The sequence below is a fragment of the Zerene cesonia genome, chromosome 1, assembly GCF_012273895.1.
Source record: "Zerene cesonia ecotype Mississippi chromosome 1, Zerene_cesonia_1.1, whole genome shotgun sequence".
NCBI classification, from domain to species: domain Eukaryota; kingdom Metazoa; phylum Arthropoda; class Insecta; order Lepidoptera; family Pieridae; genus Zerene; species Zerene cesonia.
This window is the reverse complement of record NC_052102.1, coordinates 10755694-10774340: the sequence shown is the minus strand read 5'-3', so window position 1 is coordinate 10774340 and position 18647 is coordinate 10755694. Positions and strand designations below refer to the sequence as shown.

At 34.1% G+C, this 18647-nt stretch overlaps 2 protein-coding genes across 2 annotated transcripts; one reads left to right on the top strand and one right to left on the bottom strand.

Annotated features, from left to right (window-relative positions):
* The first annotated feature begins 1049 nt into the window (after positions 1–1049).
* Positions 1050–6650, top strand: LOC119831523 (sodium/potassium-transporting ATPase subunit beta-2-like). Its single transcript, XM_038354931.1, has 6 exons — positions 1050–1115; positions 1591–1769; positions 3744–3998; positions 4540–4832; positions 5717–5885; positions 6457–6650. Exons 2-6 carry the CDS (start codon positions 1610–1612, stop codon positions 6558–6560), a joined length of 981 nt encoding a protein of 326 aa, XP_038210859.1. The 5' UTR covers positions 1050–1115; positions 1591–1609; the 3' UTR covers positions 6561–6650.
* A 981-nt stretch (positions 6651–7631) lies between these two features.
* Positions 7632–18108, bottom strand: LOC119831205 (sodium/potassium-transporting ATPase subunit beta-2-like). The gene is made up of 7 exons (XM_038354497.1): positions 17941–18108; positions 11586–11714; positions 11066–11188; positions 10176–10354; positions 9555–9659; positions 9069–9237; positions 7632–8409 (listed from the first exon to the last, which is right to left on the bottom strand). Exons 1-7 carry the CDS (start codon positions 18074–18076, stop codon positions 8300–8302), a joined length of 951 nt encoding a protein of 316 aa, XP_038210425.1. The 5' UTR covers positions 18077–18108; the 3' UTR covers positions 7632–8299.
* Between the last annotated feature and the right edge of the window lie 539 nt (positions 18109–18647).

The window sequence follows — 18647 nt, the reverse complement described above, 5'->3', positions numbered from 1 at the left end:
TTTTTTTTTACAATGTCAATTTATTTTTAGGCAATATGTACTGTAAAGAATAAATAAATAAATAAATAAATAAATAAAACACAAATGATTTCAATTCATCTTTATAATTAATATAAGTTTAAATATTCAAAAATCGTAATTTACAGATTGTGTTGATACTTTCCAATCATCCAGTTAAGAATCGCAGAAAATGTCACGGGATGTGCCTACTCATGCTATTCAGTGTGCGAGGTAAAGATAATTAAAGGGAATCTGAAACTATTAGGAGTCACCTCCTGCTAATAGTTAGCCCTGATGCCGCCTGGGGGACAGGGACGGCGTTATGATGCAGGGAAGCAATGAAAAGCTCAGTTTTTCAAAATTAAGTACATAAATATTGCTAAGATTTAAAACTACTATAAAAAATTTCGACACATTCTCGGTCTGATAGAGCACTGAAGACTGATCTGACTTGACCTACTTGTCCGAAAGAAAATCGATCAGTAAAAAGAGGGGTTTATTCTTCGCCCCATACGGGAATTCAAGTTTACGTTTTTTTTTTTATGTCACAGTCGGCAATGGAGCTAGTGGGACGCCTGATGGTAAGCGCTACCACCGCCCATGAACATTTGTAGAGACGTAAAGTCGATTACAGACATTACGCCTCTACAAATGGATTGCCGAATTTAAATTGGGAAGTGATTAAGAAAGGATTTGCGAGAGGAATAAAGGAAAGGACTGGGAAGGGGAAGGAAAAGGATATGGGCCTCCGGCTCCCCCACTCACCGAACGAAACACAGCAGAATGCTATTTCACGCCGGTCTTCTGTGGGGGTGTGGTACTTCCCTGGTGCGAGTTGGCCCAATTCGTGCCGAAGCGTGCTCGACTACCACATATTAAATTACGTTTCGGGAACGCCTTTAAAAAAACTCCTATATAAGATACATCTCTTTCTTTGTTTCTTTCTCTCTTTCTATATGCGTCTTCCATTCAAATAAAGTAATAAATCATGCTACATACACAGGGCACATGATGTCATTTTGCATGAAGCCATCCCATTATCCTGCGTCGGTGTACGAACGCGCGGGCGCATTTGCCGTGTGCACTGTGGACAGCGGCTGTCTCGCAGATCCTACGTAAGTGCTCGAAAAATATTTCTAATTATCTGGAACTTTTCTACCTCATCCTTAATTGAATTAGCGTTATTATGCTTAGTAAATGAAGATTCTACTTCTGCTGCTTTTAAGATTCATCCCGAAGTATATATAGGTAAAGATATGTAACAATGTAATTCTACAAACGTCCCGTATTTTATTTTCTTTTATAATTTAATATAATTTGTAGAAACTTTAAAACTACATGCGCGTTAAACGCAATTACTTTAAGGTAGCAAAATGCTTATACAGGTTTCGAAAAGTTGTGTTTTATGTATTAGATCTCTTATCATAGCCATCCCATATCATTAGGATTTTAACTCATTGAGTCTCGGGAAGCTGAAAATAAGCCTTATCAACGTTAACAACCAATTTTATTCTTATTGTAAATGTGCTGCAATCTTTGAAACAATGAAAATAAAAATGATCTTCTGAAGCTCTTAAATTTCTGGTGCAGGTAACAACAGACGTCCAAAATGACCGTCAAGAAGCGACCTTCGGACCTGACCAGCCTGGAGCGGTTCAACCTGTACTACAGGGAGAAGGAGCCGCCGCTCACCAAGAGTCAGCAGATGAAGCGGTTCATATGGAATCCGAAGACGAGACAGTTCTGCGGCCGCACGGGTGCTAGCTGGTGTGAGTGATTTGATACATACTTTTTTATGTCATTCTTCATTATCCTATTTTATCCTACCAATATTATAGAAGCGAAAGTTTGTAAGGATGTGTGTGTGTGTTTGTTGCTCTTTCACGCAAAAACTGCCGAACCGATTGCAATGAAATTTCGTACTTTTTTTCGATTGCTGGACAACTGGAATAACATATAGGCAACTTTTATCCCGATATTCTTACGGGATACAAACTTACGCGGGTGAAACCGCGGGGCGCAGCTAGTTCTTAATATTGATCGCGTGATCAGTATAAAGATATCACAGGCAAAAACATCATCCACGATAGTTTAAATGGAATGTAATAGTTTTAACTTCTTTTATAAATCGATTAGAATCAAAGTCAACAAAAACCTTTTATAGTTATTAAAAGTGCCATTTTCTACATTGGCTATTTGAACGTTAGGAGAAACCTTGGTGTGAAAGATAGTGAACTAAAAAAAGCTTACAGTAAACGTCAATATTGACCATAATTCCGAATCTTTATTCTATATACTGTTCACATTTTATCCTCTATCCTTTACCAAATAACACATTTAAATTAATCCATACAAAGATAATCTAGTGTTTCAAGTAACAAATCATCAATAGCAAAGATTAGTAAAATGAAGCCTAAGCAAAAAGGGCTTTAGTTTCGCACAAACTTGAAAAAGTAGGGCTCAGAGAAAACTTGAATCATAAAGCATAACCTTTAAAAATTCGAGGTCCATTAGAATTTAAAAGAGCAGCCAAGGTCCGAATAAGACGCCCCCGGGCGGAAGCGACGCCGGCGGAGAATTGGTCTCATTGCCACATCCTGCGCCGGCGCACCGGCCACTGCCGACTGGACCGTTCTGCGATGTTTTAACTTCTATAGAGCACTTGTGACTTACGAATTATGCGTGTTTTGAGGTCTTAGGTGATTCTTAGATACCTGAGCTTTGCTTGAAGGAAGGGGAAAACAGATTTTTGACACATATAAAAGTATAAAATATTTTGGTACTCTACCTATAAAAATTATATCTAAATAACACTTATATTATAAATGTGAAAGTTTGTTCGTTTCGATGTTTATTCGTCAATCACGGTGAAACTACTGAAAGGATTTTGATAAAATTTGGTATAGACAGGTTATGAACTGACTTGGATGATAGGACTAGTTTTTATTCCGATTATAACAGGAATCTTGATATCCGGGCGGACCGGGACGAGCGTGCAGTAATAAATAACAAAAAATAGGAACATTTTTTCCATTCCATTTAGTACATTTTCCAAATATCCATCTATTCCAAATTTAGCTTGCTTAGTGGTTTAGAATTAAACTATGCTTATGAAGACACTGATGTCCTTTTAAGTTATATGTATTAATAAATTTGTAAATCTAATCAGCTTCGTCTCTCTAGACATATTATTGAGTTTAAGTTGCGCTTTTGCTAATCAAATTCGGCCTAAACCAGATATAATAACCCACGTAATGTAAGCTAATCGTCTACGTCCTTACCGGACTAGCAATGATCTCACAATGAAGAGTTTTATACATCTCATAAATAGTTAAAAGTATTACACTTGATATGAGAAAGTATAGATTTTTTATAGAAAACGAGTTGTTAGTAATAAGTAGTTTATGGGGAATAACGTCCACAAAACACACATTTGTCAAAACAACCGTTTACTTAAAGAGTAATTCCGTGTCTTTCAACAGCCACATCTAAAAATCTTTTGCATTATTTTGTTAAAAACATAGTGATCTTGTTGCTGATGAAACACAACGAAGCTGAATTGTCGATTTCGTTTCGTTATTAGCTGAGGGCATAAAAAAATAAGCATGAAATAATTTACATAGACCTTAATATGGCAGAAAGATTTTTACATTATAATTGCTTTAGACACAATTATATGATTTAACTTTGTCAGTCAGTTTCTCTATTCAATTCAATTTTGGTAAAAATCGTATGAATTCCAGCCAAAATCGCTTTATTCTACTTCATCTTCTACGCGGCTCTCGCTCTCCTGGTCGTCATATGCATGTGGACTTTCCTCCAAATGCTGGACGCTCGTCAGCCCCGCTGGCAGCTGGAGAGCTCGATCATTGGCACCAACCCTGGCCTTGGGTTCCGCCCCACACCGCCAGAGGTCGCTAGCAGCGTCATCTGGTACAGGGGCAATGACCCAGGCAGCTACCAGTTGTGGGTTAACGAATTGTCGACGTTTTTAAAAGGTAAATATATTGTTAACCCTTAAACGTTTGATCATATCTGAATAAAATTTAATGATTCCAACAGATAATGAGATAGATTAAAATGTAGTATTATTTATTTGTAGATCTCATCGACAGGATCGCCTTGTATATTTAAGTGTATAAATTGTTTATTGCCATAAAAGTAGTTATCCTTAAGTACTATATTTAGATATCTATGGGTACTACCACAGATAACATAAAACTATACGATACTACAGAGGAGAATGAAAACCAATAGTTTACATTGATAATTATAATTGAATTAAATATTCACTGGTCAAAATTAATTTTATATTTGGTTCCAGAGTTCATTTTCATAACTTCAACTAACGGTTTTCAACTTATATATATATAGCTGTGTTAACCTTTAATTGTTTGTTACTTTTCGCAAATACAATTGTTATATAATATATTTAAGAATCATTGTAAACTAATGTTAGTTGACCAAATAAATACATAAATCTAGTTGAGTTACATTCATAAAATATCCGAATCAAATTATATCGTCAACCCTCCCCAGCCTACAAGCGCGATGGCAAGAAAACGAGTGCTGGCCAGAATATCCACAACTGCGATTTCAAACTACCCCCACCCGCCGGAAAAGTGTGCGACGTCGACATCAGCGCTTGGGGCCCCTGCGTGGAAGACAATAACTTTGCGTACCACAAATCTACGCCTTGCATATTCCTGAAATTGAACAAAATATATGGATGGAAACCAGCCTTCTATAACAGCGCGGACACCCTGCCCGAAGCAATGCCTACGGACTTGAAGGACCATATTCGGAATATGACAGCATACGATAAGAATTATGTGAGATTCGTTACTGTTTTTTTAAGGTTTTTTAGGCAAATGAGTGGGTCACCTGATGGAAAGTAACGCCCGCCGTAACTCGCGAAATTACGCGCATCGCGAATGTGTTGACGGCCTTTGAGATAATGATATGCCCTTTTCTTGGTGGTCGTCGAATCTGCTTGGGAATATCATAGATGGTTCATCGTTCCAAAAGGTCATACATTTTTTTGGTATCATTTATAGTTATGTTAACGTGATCATCGAATTATCCTTAACTTTCATCACTGACACTTCAAACAATGCTTTTAAATACGTATAAATTTCTATGCCAAAAACAATTTTAGAGTTTTATTCCCTAAACCAATGTTTCATACCAACACGTGTTGTGACGTCAATGTGACGTCACAAATTAATTAAAAATATTATTTCCATGTTTCTTATTATGTTTTCGATCAGCGCTAACACTATCATCCCATCCCATCTCTTGCGATTGATTAAATTTTCATAAACCATTTATTTCGCAAGCGTCAAACCGGCCATCCAATATGAAATTTCTCTTTAAAACACGACATGTAAATAAATTATTTTTTTAATACTGTACCAAAAGTAATAGTCGAGATATTTGTATACCTACTTAAAAACTGTATGGTTAACCTTCTGGACCCTACAGCTGTCGCGCTAAACCGTTATAATCAAATAAATAAAAATTCGAAACAAAAACTTAACACTACTACCGCCTTCTGTACTTTTTTTTTCATATTTTATTGTTCTTTCTTTGTGTACAATAAAGAATCTTTGTTATTATTAATAATACTAATAAGTACATTATAGGTACATATTAGGGTTAAAATATAAACATTTTTCGCCACACACAGATTAGAGTTTGTTTTTAATTATTTTAGCTCAACATGGTATGGGTGTCGTGCCAGGGTGAGAACCCGGCTGACCGAGAGAACATCGGCCCCATACAGTACTTGCCGTACAGAGGATTCCCGGGATACTACTTTCCGTACACAAATCAGGAGGGCTACCTGAGTCCGCTGGTGGCTGTGCATTTACAGAGGCCGAGGAGTAAGTCTTTATTTATTCCTTTTTTATATTTGTTGACCTCCACTTTCTCTCTCTTTCTAACCATTGAAGAAGAAATAAAAACCATTCGTTTCAACACACATACACATACCCAACAGATAACAATAGAAAGGAACATTAAAAAAAGGAAAATTAAAAAATAAACATCAATCAATTAATTCAAAAAATCAGGCTTAACAATAATATGGCTTGCGCCAAGAGCCGTCGATTTAACCCAGTGCATGATGTCTTGATATGTGTGTGTGTTATGTGCATATTTATAAAACAAAACTTGCCTTACTATTTATAAAAGTCAGTTGAAATCTCGGCTTGCCTATTATTGGGTTTTTCTTACAACGTATATAAATCGCTACAACGTGTAGTTCCAATAACCAGGTTACCTATATGCGGTAATAATCACTCTTTGTTTATTAATTTACTTTTACTATTTAACTTTACAATGAACCTTAACCTTATTACATATGTATAGAACTAGCGGTCTTATCGCTATAAAGCAATTTCTACCAGGCAACTAGACGTACGGGAATCAATTAATTTTACATATCTCTTCCAGCTGGTATGTTGATCAACATAGAATGCAGAGCGTGGGCGCACAATATAAAATATGACAGACTTGAAGGCATGGGCTCCGTACACATTGAAATTATGGTCGAATAGACCCTATACCGTGGGTATCACGAACCAAAGAGTAGTGTAGGGTTAATGTGAAAGTATTTATAGCGTAAATGGAATAAACTATTGAATGATGTTTGCGTTTTATTTACAAGATTTAGACTTTGGATATCTCTATTGACTTGCAGGGCACATAAGATTAAAAGTGATTTGAAAGCGTCAGACAATAATAAGCACCAAGATCAAGACTTTAAATTTAATTTTGTTTCAAGATTATCCGAATGTTACTATATTACTTTCTAACAACCATTGAAATCAGATTTCTTGGCACTGAATACATGACAATCTTACACACATAATTTGTACATTGACATATAAATAAATTAGGTCGAATAAACGCAGCTGAAAAGCCAGCTCCACTACAGAACGCTTGAAAATCTAGTCTTTAACCTACTTATTAAACATAATAAGCGTATTACCAATGTTCATTTTCTGCTCTTTCTAAGCATGAGGTAATCGCAACACTAACGTGATTATGGGACATCCACACTTGAGTGTTTTCAGTTCACATACCCGTGTATCTCTGCTTGAATACAGCTGATTAACTTGTGATTTTATTAATTATTAAGCTACTAAAACAATTGGAAATTGAAGATGTTTAAATGGATTTAAACACGATGTTTAAATGGAGTTAAAGCGATTTGTTTTTTTACTTACCTGGAAGTTTTATACACTTTACGATATTGAACTCGCGTTTATAATTCATTACGAAGTTTTTAATTTATATAACTGTTTCGATACTTCTAATAGATATCCTATTTTGAATCGTAGGTATGTCTTAACCACCTCAAAATGAAAAATGTAGTAATATTATAAGTGTAATTATAACTGTATGTTTTAAATATTTAAATGATACGAATCGATTTATATTTTTCATAACAATTATTTGAATACAACAATATTTAACACAGGGTTATACAGAACGCGTTCGAAGAGACATAAAAAGTCTAGAGTTTTGATTTGGGCCCAATGACATATGTCAAATGAAAGGATAAATTAAAACAACAATGATCCATAAAAGTTTTATTACCACCTTGTTACAAAGAATGAACAGAATTCCTATACGTAACAAAATACATTTTCAGCGAATATTTTTTGTCTATTAGATAAACTCTTCATAATACGAGAACTAATATTGAAATCATTAAATCACATTTTTTATTTAAAATTGTATCAAAATATTTTTATTAAGACACTTTTTAAGGCACATCAATTTTAATTCGACAAGTAAAACTCCTTATATAATTATCATTGATTTCTTTATATAGACATGAGTGTTCTTAATTGACTAGCAATGCAATTCAAACTTTTAAATGAAATATAGACATTCAAACACTTAGTAAAGCGTATATTTGTTTTACAATTTAAGCTATTTTGTTTTGGCAATAATTTCATTTTACGTAATGAGACGCATTTTCTATCCTGCTCCCACTTACGTTGGTAATTGGTGCATTCCCTCTTTTGGGTGGAGACAGAAAAAGATTTAACGCTATAATAAAACCTCAGCAATAATTAAATTAAGTACAATTTGATGATTCTTTCCTCCTTTAAGTACTACTTTACTACGGCTAGTGTACGTACAAATATTATATTAAAAAAAATGTTACATTTTCATTATCATATTATTTCGCATACTAGTCACAACAACATACTAACACGTACACCAACAACATTAACGCCTACAACATAAATACTAAATTAAATGCTTGTTCGTTGATATGTGCTCAATCTATCATAATCTCCAGGTGGGTTGAACCAAGACGCTCCTTCAGGCTAGGCGTGTATTCGATGTTCTTCGCCCAGGCTCGGCAACGAATGTTTATAATTACATTAGCTGTAGAATATTATAAATGTTATTTAAATATCATATTATATTACGTTCTAGCTTTCTCCATAAATGTACTACATGCAGTGAATGAATCATTCAAGTCGGATCAGTAGTTCCGGAAAACATCGCGTTCAATATAAAACCAAATGCTTCGGCTTTATAAATTATATTATTAGTATGGATTAAGGGTAAAATTAAGGGTGTTTTGTGAAAAGTAATAGTAGACGCAGATATAAATTTAAATGTGGGAATCGAGCACGCTTCGGCAGGGTTTGGGCGGTGGTGATCGCTTACCATCAGTCGAACCACCAGCTCAGTTACTTACTATGACATAAAAACATATAAAGCTTTGAGCATGGACTTGAGCTACATCTTTTATGAACGCGTCGTTGTATTCTGACAGATGCACTCTAACGAAATTTTAAACAAGTTTTTGCATAATGAGATAGGCACACATACTTTTTCAATACATTTTAAGTAATAATTTGTATGATGGAAATAAAGAAACATAATTTATTCGCTAAACAGAAACATATACTATTTACTATAAATGATATTTGAGCATAACAACATCGTTTTTTTTAGTTTAAATTATGTTACAGAATTAATAAAATATTCCTTTTACATATATTTTAAAAAATTGTCACCAAATCCATGAAACTTACGGGAGGGATTCATTAACTGCACCGCAACCAAAGGGCTTAAGTAGCCCGGTGTGTTGTTGTAAGGGAAGTAGACCTCAGAGACACCTGGGTAGGGCCAGTACTGCAAGGGACCTAGTGCCTCCACGTCCGCCGGGCGTTCTCCCATGCAGGACAACCAAACTTTACGGCGCTGGAATGGATTGCAACATATTTTGAAACGATAATAATAATGGTAGAAAATGTAGACTATAAAATCAAAAGTATTGTTTTTTGCCACTTTTTGCAACATTCTTAATTCTGTTATTCTAGTTGTCCAGCTGTCTACGTACCAAATTTCATTGCATTCGGTTCAGTGATTTTTGCATGAAAGAGCAACAAACACACACACATCCTTATAAACTTTCTCATTTATAATATTAGTAGGATAGTACGAACAGGAATAGTAGAATTTAGGATATTTTCAGCAAAATGTAATATCGTGGAAACAAAAATCATTGCATTATTTACCTCATGTGGTGTGGTTGTTCTGTTAATATAGTTTACGATGTCAGGTGGCATGTCCGGGGGCAGCTCACCAGGGTCGTCGTAGAAAACGGGGTTCCAGTCGTATATCTTTAAGAAAACATTATCTCTTTATATGTAATTATGTTCGTAATTATAAACACTTATCTTACAGGGACTTTTTTGTAATACACATTTAGTATGTGTTAGTACCAGCTCCATTGCCGACGATGACATAAAAAACAGTTTTTTTTTTTATACAATAATGACAAATTTTACATTAATTCCTCAAGTCTTGTATTTTAGAATTAATTATTCCCGGAAATTGACATAATAATTATCCTAAATCAAAAATTATGATATCAATAAATCAGATAAAGGTTTGTTTCATTCAGCATCACAATAATGGGAAAACAAACGCAAAAAAACATAATACAGTCACGGTGATTACCTCCCTCTTTTTCTTGTCGGTTATAAATAGGATATTCATATTGATACTAAATCTACCACACAAATATTTTATATGTTGTTATAAAAATAACCTATATTGATATCTTTATAAAAATATTTTATTAAACCTGACTTAACAATAGGTTCTATAAAATAAACAAAATACTATATTATCACCTTATTCAGCTTTATTATAAGACACGGTTTTCCCTCCCCATATCCATAGTCATTTTCAGCAGAACAAGGTCCCAGCTGCGAGATGTTGAAGGAGCAGACATCGCCTGCAGGTGGCTTCTTGTCTTGACAGTCTCTTTGGTTCAGCCCTTGGTTGACTAGTAGAGATTTGTTTTTGTACGCTGCAAAATAAAGAATACGTTTAAATATACCTCTTGATGATTTAACAGTTTATTTATCTTTAAATATTTATATAAATCGGAAATAACTGTAAAACTGTGTGTGTATTATATTTAAATAAATAAATAAATATTTTATGATTATTACCATTACTTTGACCGGTGGTGAATGGTAAAACTATAATAGGACGATTCAAAAGTGCTTGTAGAAAAAGTATATTGAATAAATAGTTGATACTATTTTTAAAGCGCATCATTAAGAAAAAATGTCTCGAAATCTATGAATATTTTGTACAGTCGAATGAAAATTCGTGTATTTGCCCAATTTTAACGGACAGATTTCATATCAAGGATCGGTGATAATACATACGGGAGACTATTTAGTTTTTTTTATTAGTTATATTTATAAAACCTTTACTGCGAATCCTAAACTCTTAATTGGTTTACGCTAATCAAAGAACCAAAGATGTGCTCAAAACGTAATAAGTTATATATCACACTAATATTATAAATGTGAAAGTTTGTTTGTTAGGATGTTTATCGTCAATCACGATTCAATTCCTGAACGGATTACAGGGTATCAGACAGGGTATGAGTTGACTTGGTTGATGGGTTATTTATATTCCGATTAAATGCTCCATTGGGATAAAAAAGGGATCTTGATATCCAAGCTGAACCGGGATGAGCGTCTAGTGTTTGATAAAATATACTCACGTGCCAAGAACTCCTCTATGTTATCGGTGTACTTCTTGTAAGTTGTCTTATTGTCCAACCTGTACCATATAAGAGCACCCTCTTCGAAGATTATGGGTCTATGTCCCATGCCCGGGTTATTCCCTGAAAATCAATTAAGAAATACATCGTATCAAATCTCTCTGCGAAAATTAAGAATCAGAATTCAGATTCCAGAATCAAATCGACGTGTTTGTATATACTTCTTCAGAGTTGGACAATATAACTTTTAACAGTAAAGAATACGAATAATATACCATTTTTTAAACAACCAGTTCAAAAGTTTAAAGAATGGTATAAAATATGCGTTTGAGTTTTAAATTATAACATAAATAAAATAACTATAAAATTTTCAAATAATTAGTGCCTAAAAGTTCTCACATCCTATCCAAATGTTCACGGGCGGTGATAGTGTGGGCGACCCACAATCTCCATCTATCCCACCAGCTCCATTACCCATGACATAAAAATAAGAAAATTGCCTATCACAATGTGGTCTTACCAATAATAGATTCAGCGAGTGTGAAGTAAGGCACATGCTCGTCCACGGAGGCCAGCAGCCCGCACATGCAGATGGAGAAAAAGATCACAATACAGATGTACATGACTAAGTATATGAGGCCGATGACACCTGGAAAAGAAATATACCATCGTGAGAAGAGGCGTCATCATCAACTCATACATGTTCCCAATGTAAGGACACAGGCCCCCTACGAGAATTCAAGCCGCAATCCTTAAAACTTGTTATTATAATAATAATAATATATAATAAATAATAAATATAATAATAAAAATAAAGATTTTATTATTATTATTATTTATAACTTGTTATTGCCCGCGTGTTCATCCGCAGGTGAAACCGCGCGGTACATCTAGTATTGAAATAAACACAACATTATGAAGTATAATAAACTAATAAATACGATTCTAATGACTGCCGTAGAAGTTTTCCACACCGTAAACTCCCAAATATTTCCATTGTGACTTCACTTTTTTTTGTGAGCAAATCTGCATAGATACCCTTGGCAAGAAAGTGGCAAGGAAGTTTTAGATTAGCGAATTTATTTATTGTTTACATTAAAAATTTAGGTAAGCATACATAATTTTATATTTAAAGAAAAAGGTTTTATAAACATCTGATCTTGATTAAGAAAAACATCTTATTCTACTTTTTTTTGTGGGCAAATCTGCATAGATACCCTTGGCCTTGGGTCATTTCGGATTCCTACCGCAACCCCACTGTCTTCCATCGAGCCGCCTCTGTGAAGGGGTTACGGGATCTAATTATTATCCTTCCGCGACCCCCTTGGCGGATTGTGACCACACCTAGTTCTAGTTATAAATTCTTTTAAATCATCAACAATTTAATTCTTGTTCAAAATATATAAAGTCTAGTTTTACAATTAGAGTTATACGTAGTAAATTAAATTCCAACTACTAAATAGAAATATTCAATTTGCATGAGTAAATAGATAGAATAGATCACTTACAATGATAAAATTAATTATAATTATAGATTAATACCTGGCTTCTTTAAGAAAGAGAGTTCCGGTTTCGTATATGAATACAATTTCCCTTAGAATAATTTTTAGCTATTTACACACTAGCGAACTACAAAAACCGCGGGGCATAGGTTTTTATCTGCAAACATAAACTTTAACCACATATTTCAACTTTAGCTGTTGTTCATTGGAAAAACTATGTAATACTTTTAGAACCTAGTTCCTAAGCCATTTTTATCCCAAATTTCATCCAAGTCGGCTATTATAAACAATATTTTCATATACTTCTTAGAATCATTATAATATACAATGCAAAAAACATGTAATGACTCACAAAGTTGAATATATTTAACACTATCAGGCGTTAAATGTAATACAATGTTTCTATGTTTCTTTTAATTTACATATATCAGATATTTCTAGAAGATATTAAAAACCATTGTTGGTGATAACCCACTACAAGGTTTCAGACCTACAATTTAATAAATCATCTTCGGAAGTTTTAGATTAGCGAATTTATTTATTGTTTACATTAAAATTTTAGGTAAGCATACATAATTTTATATTTAAAGAAAAAGGTTTTATAAACATCTGATCTTGATTAATAAAAAAATCTAGAACACTTCTTCTATATTTAAAATTGAAACCGCAAACGTTATTGGTTTTATCAAGGTCGATATTTCTCATGTTTCAATAACCACATTGTTTTTTTTCTTTTCATTTCTTACGTTTTTACATTTATTAATAACAGGAAGAAAAGAGTTTTTGTGTTGGGGTGGCTTATTAAATCTCGTTATAAAGGTTTGGGTATCAATGATACTGATAAGATTGCAAAATTTTTTAGTTTGAGTTCCGACAAAAGACATGGTGAGAGACAATCTGGGCGAACCCCAAGCGGACAGCAGTACATTTACATAATCTATTACGAACACTGGTTAAAAATAATATTGTAACATAAAAACTCAAACATGTTCCTCGTAACAAAACTATATCATATTTCAAAAAATGTGCCATCATTCGCTACAAAAAAGAGAGTGAAGCCCATTTGGAAATTAAAGACTTTTTAACCCGACGTTTCGAACACTACAGCGAGCGTGGTCACGGGATAAACGCGATTTATTCATGGGAGACTCCCCGTCAATAAATCGCGTTCAAAATCCGTTAAAAAGTCTTTAATTTCCAAATGTATAATACTCGCGTAAAATCAAACACAAGAAAATATTACACTGAAGTCCAGTATGAATTCAGGTCACAGCTAATTTCTAGGCATTGAGTTTAGCGGATTTAGGTAAATGCATACCCTAAATACACAAAATGACGTGAACATATCGGATGTAGTAGAAATAGCTCGGGCGGTCACGGTCTGTTTACATTCGCTTATATCAACCAAACCGCGGTTTATAATATGTTAATAATACAGAATATCTTCCAGAAGAAAATATGTAAAAGTTTTGATGATCTAGCAAGGTTCTGTTCCTTGGTGTTATGATGTTATGTATGATGATTCCTGAGGTTATGTCCCGTTTCCCGTGCGGGGTATAGCGCAGATAATATACATCTGTTTCACTGATCGATTTTCTTTATGTACAAGTAGTGAAAGCCTTCTGTGTCCAGCCAGACCGAGACATTTTTTTTGCGTCCACACCGGGAATCGAATTCAGGGCCCCTCGGTTCTACGTTCACGTGAACCGCTGTACCAAGGAGCATATGATGATGTTAATTTTTTAAAGATTCTTTTGTTAATTGGTTAAATAATGTAGATAGACTTAAAATATAGATATTTTAGCTTTCCTAACTCAGACGCTTTATATTGTAGATACCTACTTGGAATGCTGTCAAAAAGGTAAAGAAATTTGTCAATGAATGTTAGATAATTATTACGGTATAGATAAAAGTAAATTCTACCACCCTCTTGTTACTCCGAGCGTGTTTTAACAAGGTCAAGGCTTCATGCATTTCGCTTTAAAATTATTGCGTCGTAAAAATAGCATCATGAAGTTTTATGATGCTAAAATAAATTTTATTGCGCACCATTTCGCTGGATATTCGCCTATTTGATGAAACGAGTTTGCGCAGTTTCGTTTGTTGGCTTTTAGAGTTGATTCGATATAGACGATATCGTATAAAATCCAATTTCTTTGATGGTTGTTGTAACACTGTCTATGGTTGCCGTTTTATAGTTTCGTAGTTTTAGTCAGCAGTTTTACACATACTATATGTAGGTATGGATGCTGGCTATAATATATCTCCATAAATAATACTCAAATTAATTCAGGTAATAGATGAGCTACAGCTACACAGGTTTGACAAAAAGATCCGGATTCGAATCCCGCTTCATGATCACTTTTTTCTATTTTACTACTACAACATTAAAAATGTCTCATTTATAAAACATTTCATGCTACGAGTATTAATCTAAAGATTAAATAGATATATATATACTAATATTATAAAGATGAAGAGTTTGTTTGTTTGAATGCACTAATCCCAGGAACTACTGGTCCAATTTGAAAAATCCTTTCATTGTTAGATAGCCCATTTATTGAGGAAGGGAATAGGCTATATATGTACCACGGGCAAAGCCGGGGCGGATCGCTAGTACTATATCAATGCCTAGAATCTAGACCCTCCCAAACAGTCTTGTTAAAAATAAAGACAATTTAAATAAGTTTAGAAATTACACTTTTTTCTTAATTCTTCACACGCTACAAGTGAAGACAAAGAATGAATACAATCAATTGTAAGTGTGACGCAACTCTCCCCAACCCTCGCCGTGTGACACTTACGAATGTAACATCGCAAACATTCCATATCTGCTTGTTACCATCTTGTTACCGAAAAATATGGTATTTTTAGGATAATCTTTGATAAACATGATAATATTTACTGACCAGTGTTTTGTTGGTTGTAGAAAATATCATATCTAACGATGTTCCTATGTACCGCAGATTTTCTTAATAGAAAAATTTTCCCTTTAATAAGCTTTGCTAGAAATTTTGAAAGGATTGAAAAAATTCGATCTCGAGGCGGCATTGGAACCCGAGTTTTTTGCCAAACTGTAGAACACAAAACGCCTAGCCTCACAAAAATATTTTCCACGATTTTCTGGAATTTTCCGTGTGCCACTAGCGTAACTAATGATTTGCTTATTGTAGTTTTATATTACACCCAGTATTATCGTAATGCTAATTGGTTATCTGCCATAAATAACTTCCTAACAATAAGGCTATTTTTACAAATTTTTAATTATTTGATATTTTGTTTTGCTTCTTCGATACGCGCATTTTTCCTCACATAATCGCGCAGCGTACATTTAATGTTTAAATACATACAACTCATCATGTCTTTTCTATCTATATATATATAAAAGAAAGTGGTGTTAGTTACACTATTTATAACTCAAGAACGGATTAACCGATTGGGCTGAAAATTTGTGCAGGGGTAGCTTAGAACCGGGGGAGGGATATAGGATATAAAAAACATTTTTTCCCGTAAATCCCACGATAACTGGAACATGCGAGGAAAACCCCGAGTCTATCTTTCCTGTGACTACGCGGGAAGAGGGACAGCTAGTTATCTTATACATTATAAACGCAAATACCGAAGTCAAAACGTACAGATCAAGTCATTCCAATCTTTTTCATATGAATAATACACTTAACCTCAAAAATAAGCCCCTTTGATGTAACAAGTTTATGGCGTGAACAGAACTTAATGTAAGGATAATTTCGCAAAATCCATTATAAAGCTATAACCAATCTATCGACAACTACAGTACCCGTACAGTTCTGAGTTATGGCTTCAAAAATAACTGCGGAGAGCGTGATTCACCTAGGCGTAAAATATGAATCGAATCCTCAAAGAGTGTGGCTAGTTTGTGAAATTCACTCTGAATAATTTAAATATTTAAATCTATTACTGGCGAAAACCTATCAGTCGTTAGGGGTTGAATAAATGAAAGCTAATATTAACATAAATGTTTAGTTTTATAGCATCGAAGTGTTTAATATGGTGGCGCATGAAACCGAAAGAGTGGAAGAAATTCGATTGCTGAGGCGGAATCACGGGTGGCCGAGAGGCTAGCTGTTGCTACGGTATGGCAAAAAGAAGGTTCGAAACCCGTTCTATTCTTCCAAATTACTCAGCTAAAAATTATTTTACACAAAATATTCGCCGATTTCCCTGGGGAGATGTAACCACTCCAGATATGACATATGACACCAATTTATTATGAAACGAAAAGACTTACGCCAATCTGATGAAAACCCATAGAGCCATCGAGCCAGAAAACTAAAACATTACAGTTTAATTGTGAACCTCATTCGTTTTGAAAAAGTCGGTTACAAAAGGGGTTACGTATCTTCCGGGTCTTCAATTACATACATTTATTCCAAATTTAATCCAAATTGATCCTGATAGTTATGTATGAGGTTAAGCGGTGAACTCGCAACTGACAGAGAGACAGCATTTCACATCAGTAATTCGCCTCAGTACAATTCAATAAATATATAATTTATCGATTAAATTCAAATTTTGACACGATAGACATCTAGTTACGCTAGTCGCTTCCAAGATTGATTCATCTGTATTTCTAAACTTATATTACAAAGAAGAAAACGTTTTTGTATGCATGTTTTAATGTTTTGCACAAAAACTAGTGGACCAAAAATTCTTTCACCATTTGAAAGCTACATCTTCACTAAGTGTCACAGGCTATATAAGAACAATTGGAAATTTCGAGATCAGAACTATCCGATAGCCCAGTTCAATGATTTAGTCGTTAAGAACGTACAGAAAAAGTTACTTCCACGTGTTGTATATCTACTAAATAAAAGTTTGTTGTTGTTGTTGTTTTAATTATATTATTAAATATAATAATTAATAAAAATATAATAATTAGAGATAGGTATTTGAGTTACAATTTCGGTTAATTAAATTTTACTTTCTCTGTCCTAATGTAATCTCTAAAACAGAGTTTAATTTTTATATAGACTTATCGGATTTTAATTATATTATTTTACTCGCAGATATTGTATGATATATTTTAATTGATGTGAATGAAAAACAAACAAACAATCGAAATGTTCTATAAATAACATTTCCGAAGGCATTTGATTTATTGTAATTAATTATACCCACAATTAATTTATTTTAATTAATTCTAATACAAAATTGTGAATTTTATATTTGAAATTTGGCATTATTTAAATTTATTAAAAAGAAAGATATTCATAAGAAATATATTCATTATTTTTTGTCAATTTAAAACTAGGCAGCTAATACTTATTATTAATATAAAACACCCCATAAATTTATCAACGAACCACTACCAAAAACCAGTTAAATATCACTCACCCCACCGCTTCGGCGTGCGCCCCAAGAACTTTCTCTCCTCTGGGTCCCAGATCGCGTACTGTATCCTCTGGAGGAAAGGCCTCTGCGGAGGTCGCCTACAGTAGTTGGGCACGCCGTTCGCCTGATCCACACCCATGCTGCTTCCCGCCCTGTCGTGAACTAAACGATAGCATAGATCTCTGTGGTTGGAGATTGTTTTAGCGTTTCGTGTCGAGTTGTCAGCGCCTCTCAGAGGCTGATTGAACATCGAACGCATATATCTTTTAAATGCATAAAAAAACAAATATATCGTATGCAAAACTAAATCGCTTCAATTTAATCGACATAATCGAAATGTGCTGCGTGTAACACACAATAAAAGTTTGTCTTCAAAACGATTTTAAAATGTTTATTTTCCTTTCCGTGCTTGTAATATTTAAGGGAATTAGCTGTCCAATCCATTATATGTTTATTGAAATAAAACAGTGCAATTTACTTTATTTGTATCTATTTTCTGTGTCAAATACAAAAAACCATAACAATTTATGATAATTTATTAAGTGGGTTCATCTATATTCTTACTAAGGTAGAATGAAATGCTGTGTGGGAGAGAGAGAGAGAGAGAGAGACATGTTAAATTCGAGATGATCTTGAAACAAACCATATCTACAGTGGCTATTCTATGACAGCGCGATCCGCCCAAATCTGCTAGCAACCGCCCGCCCAGC

Coding starts and splice junctions, on each gene's coding strand:
- LOC119831205 (XM_038354497.1), bottom strand. CDS start 18,076: ATGGGTGTGGATCAGGCGAACGGCGTGCCCAACTACTGTAGGCGACCT. Junction 11,715..17,940: donor GCGCACGCCGAAGCGGTGGG/GTGAGTGATATT, acceptor TTTCTTTTCCAG/GTGTCATCGGCCTCATATAC. Junction 11,189..11,585: donor ACTCGCTGAATCTATTATTG/GTAAGACCACAT, acceptor ATTGATTTTCAG/GGAATAACCCGGGCATGGGA.
- LOC119831523 (XM_038354931.1), top strand. CDS start 1,610: ATGACCGTCAAGAAGCGACCTTCGGACCTGACCAGCCTGGAGCGGTTC. Junction 1,770..3,743: donor CCGCACGGGTGCTAGCTGGT/GTGAGTGATTTG, acceptor TATGAATTCCAG/CCAAAATCGCTTTATTCTAC. Junction 5,886..6,456: donor GCATTTACAGAGGCCGAGGA/GTAAGTCTTTAT, acceptor TATCTCTTCCAG/CTGGTATGTTGATCAACATA.